The sequence below is a fragment of the Merops nubicus genome, unplaced genomic scaffold, assembly GCF_000691845.1.
Source record: "Merops nubicus isolate BGI_N331 unplaced genomic scaffold, ASM69184v1 scaffold42055, whole genome shotgun sequence".
Taxonomy (NCBI): Eukaryota; Metazoa; Chordata; class Aves; order Coraciiformes; family Meropidae; genus Merops; species Merops nubicus.
This window is the reverse complement of record NW_008612424.1, coordinates 1-4,085: the sequence shown is the minus strand read 5'-3', so window position 1 is coordinate 4,085 and position 4,085 is coordinate 1. Positions and strand designations below refer to the sequence as shown.

At 55.9% G+C, this 4,085-nt stretch overlaps 1 protein-coding gene across 1 annotated transcript in view; it reads left to right on the top strand.

Annotated features, from left to right (window-relative positions):
- The window catches only part of LOC103774146 (plectin-like), a gene marked incomplete at its 5' end in the record, with an annotated part of 1,139 nt that extends 495 nt beyond the window's left edge, over window positions 1–644 (top strand). The window contains 2 exons of the mRNA XM_008941534.1: window positions 9–305; window positions 570–644. Coding sequence (XP_008939782.1) covers window positions 9–305; window positions 570–644 — 372 coding nt within the window. The remainder of the gene's footprint in view (window positions 1–8; window positions 306–569) is intronic.
- Window positions 645–4,085: the final 3,441 nt, after the last annotated feature.

Sequence of the window (4,085 nt, the reverse complement as noted above, 5' to 3'; positions counted from 1 at the left end):
CCGCCCGGAATGTCACCCGCTTCGAGTGCAGGAAGCAGGAGCTCATCGTCAAGGAGCACGGCATCCGCCTGCTCGAGGCCCAGATCGCCACCGGCGGCATCATCGACCCCGTGCACAGCCACCGCCTGCCCGTGGAAGCTGCCTACAAGCGCGGCTACTTTGACCAGGAGATGAACCAGATCCTCTCCGACCCCTCTGACGACACCAAGGGCTTCTTCGACCCAAACACCCACGAGAACCTCACCTACATGCAGCTCCTGCGCCGCTGCGTGCCCGACCCGGACACTGGTCTTTATTTCCTTCAAGTTTTTAGAAAATAATTATAAAACCTTTTCCATTTTTGTCTGTTACTGCACTGAGAAAGAATCTATCCTTTTCCAACAATGCTTTTGCTGCCAGTATTTTTTCTTTCTTCTTTAAAAGACCATTTTTTACAATCCTCATTCTGTTCAGCGTCTTTCCTTGGTGTTCTCTTCCCTTTTCCGCGGTCCCCCCATACCAGGCACAGCTCTGAGGTGACTCCCCAGAGCACGGGGCTGGAGCATCTCAAGCCTTCTGCTGCCTTTCAGGAACACATGAGTGCCCCTGGCTTATCTGAGGTCATTCTGGTGAAAGATGTTATCATCTTCCTCATCCGGGCTTAACTGAATTTGGTCTTTCCCGGTGTAGGGGTTGTGGTGACAATGGTGATTTTAGAGTCCTTGTAGGCCGTTTTCTTTGTGCTTTTTTTACCTGCAGACTTGCAGGGTGTTGTTAGAGCTGCAGGTTTTCAAGCCAGAATTTTGCCCAGAGAGCAGATTTCTCTGGAGTTTCCTCTTGGAAGGCACCTTAAAAAAACACCTGGTTCCAACCTTCCTGCCATGGGCAGAGACACCTCCCACCAGATCAGGTTGCTCAAAGCCCCATCCAACTTGGCCTTGAACGCTTCCCTCACCACCCATCTGCAGCTCTTTAGAAGCCAGAGGTGCAGGAGAGGTTTCCTCAAATGGTTTGAGTTGGAAGGCACCTTAAAAAAACACCTGGTTCCAACCTTCCTGCCATGGGCAGAGACACCTCCCACCAGATCAGGTTGCTCAAAGCCCCATCCAACTTGGCCTTGAACGCTTCCCTCACCACCCATCTGCAGCTCTTTAGAAGCCAGAGGTGCAGGAGAGGCAGATGGTTGAGCCTGGAAAATCACCTCCAGGTCACCTCCACATACGGCAGCACCAACCCTTCAGCACTGCCCCCTCCAGCACGTGAGACCCCTTGTCCCGCTGCACCTCACTGGGCCCCGTGCCAGCGTGCGGCTTGGTGGTACCGAGTGGGACACGTTGTCATAGAATCATAGAGCTGTTCAGGCTGGAAAAGAGCTTTAAGCTCCTGGAGTCCAACCATCCCCCTAGCACTGCCAGGGCACCACTGGCCCGTGTCCCTCAGCACCACTCCGCTGGCTCTGATCTTGCACAGAACCATGGAATCATCTGGGCTGGAAAAGACCCTGAAGATCATCGAGTCCAGGCGCTGCTGGACATGGACAGACGTGGACGCTGGCACTGGACAAAGCTGACTGTGGCATCGTGGAGACATGGCTCTCTGCTCTGGGCTGGTATAACCACCACCCTCGCTGTGACCACGGGGAAGCACCAGAAGTGCCACCGTTTAGCTCAAGTGTCTGAGTGTGACAGGGAAGTTTTACAGCCCTCAGTACACTCTGTGCTGGGGTCAGTTCAGCTTCTCACACAGACCTGCAGACACTGTGACCCATCTCCAGATCCATCCAGGATGATTCGGTCTCCATGTAAACACAGAAGCTTCAAGTTCATCTCATAAAATCATAGAACACAGACTGGTTTGGGTGGGAAGCGACCTTTAAAGCTCATCTCATCCAACCGCCTGCAGGGACAGGGACAGCCCCAGCTAGAGCAGGGTGCTCAGAGCTTTGTCCAACCTCCCCTGGGATGGTGCCAGGGATGGGGCAGCGACCACCTCTCGGGGCAGCCTGGGCCAGGGGCTCACCACCCTCTCAGTGAAGAATTTCTTCACACTATCTAAGGGAAATCTCCCCTCTTTCAGTTTAAAACCCTTCCCCAGAGCTCAGAATTGGGTCAAAGTCACAAACACACCCATGGTTAACCCTGGACCCAAACCCCAGCACCGGGGAGCAGGGTGGGGGAAGATGAGCAGATGTGTGTAAGGGGCCACCAAGCCAGGTGGACAGTGTCTTCTGCAGCCAGAAGGAAGGGCAGGTCCTCAGCAGGGATGAGGAAGGGAATAAAACCATAAATTGCTCAGAAAAGGCAAACAGGGAAATAATACTTGCTATTTTCTGTAAGAACTATGGAGAAACCTCAAGGGAAGATTTCTGCACGCAGCCGACGGTTAACCCACGGCCACAGCTGGTGGAAGCTCATGGAGGCAAAAGCTGCAGCTGCTCAAAGGCATGAAAAGGAAAAAAGACAGCGATTGTCAGTGACGGGGTCACCAGAGGGAGCCGTGCTGGGAGCTGGGCTGGTCAGCCCCGTGCAGACAGGCTGGGGGATGCTGCGAGCGGTGAAGGAGCAGATGGTGTTAAATTATTCAGCTCAGTAAAGAAAAGTGCCAGCTGCAAAAGCTGTGGGAATTGCTGGCACAGAGCGGGACTGGAACAAAGCCAGCAGGTTCTGTTCAAGGCAGGAAAAAATAGCCATGGGCAAGGAGAAGCCACCCACGGGGTCCACACACCCAGCTCTGAGCTGCTCCAGGTCAGCAGCAGGGATTGCAGCTGATTATAGGGCACAGAATCACAGAATCGGTTGGGCTGGAAGAGACCTTTAAGGTGATCGGGTCAAATCACCCCCAGCACGGCCAGGTCCCCTCAGCACCATGTCCCTCAGCACCACCTGCTCAGTCTGGATACCTCTCCAGGGGTGGGGACTCCACCACTGCCCTGGGCAGCCTGGCACAGCCCTGGGCAACCCTCCAGGGCAAGAAATTGTTCCTCAGGGACAACTGAAACCTCCCCTGGGGCAACTTGAGCCCATTCCCCCTTGTCCAGTCCCTTGTTCCGTGGGAGCAGAGCCCGACCCCCCCCGGCTCCAGGCTCCTGTCAGGCGCTGTGCAGAGCCAGAAGGTCTCCCCTGAGCCTCCTTTGCTCCAGGCTCAGCTCCCCCAGCTCCCTCAGCTGCTCCGCCCCACACTTGGGCTCTAGACCCTTCCCCAGCAGCTCCGTTGCCCTTCTCTGGCCACGCTCCAGCCCCTCCAGGTCCTGCTGGGAGGGAGGGGCCCAAAACTGCCCCCAGGATGCGATGTTTGGCCTCCCCAGTGCCCAGTGCAGGGGAAGATCCTGCCCTGCTCCTGCTGGCCCAAGCCAGGATGCTGGTGGCCTGCTTGGCCACCTGGGCCCACATTGGCTCCTGTCCAGCTGGTTGCTGATCACTGTCCTCAGGTCCATATCAGGCAATTTCCAGCTGCTCTTCCACAACCCTGGAGTGTTGCAAGGAATAAACCCAATGTCAGGATTAGGAGGGAACACGTGTTCTGGGATAACAGACACAAGCTGCATCCATTGGCCACATGCCCGAGAGGAGCCCAGGCTCCTTGGTGGGACTGCAGCCAGGCCCTGTGCCGTGGCCGTGCGTTGGTGGTGCCAGGCAGTGTGGAAGAAGAGGACCTGCTCCTCAGAGGGGAGCTGCTCACAGGAACCATCACTGAGAACAGGGGCAATCAGTGGCCCAGGCTGCCCAGGGAAGCTGTGGATGGCCCAGCACTGGAGGTGTTCAAGGCCAGGTTGGACGGGGCTCTGAGCAGCCTGCCCTAGTGGGAGGTGTCTTGCCCGTGGCAGGGTGATGAAACTAAATGAGCTTTAAGGTCCCTTCCAACCCAAACCATTCTGAGATACTGAACCTGGTCAGATGATAGGGGAGGTGGTGATGGGAACCAACCTGACCTGTCACACCGGCTGGTCAGGATGTCTGCAGGGAGAGGAGACTCGTTTTCTCTGCTGAGATGATGAGGCAAACACAGAGAACCCGACCAATTAGTGTTAACAAAGACAATAACCAGAAACAGACCTGGGCGGCGGTTCTGACTGATGGGCCGTCAGAGCTGCGGGTCCGCCAGGTCTC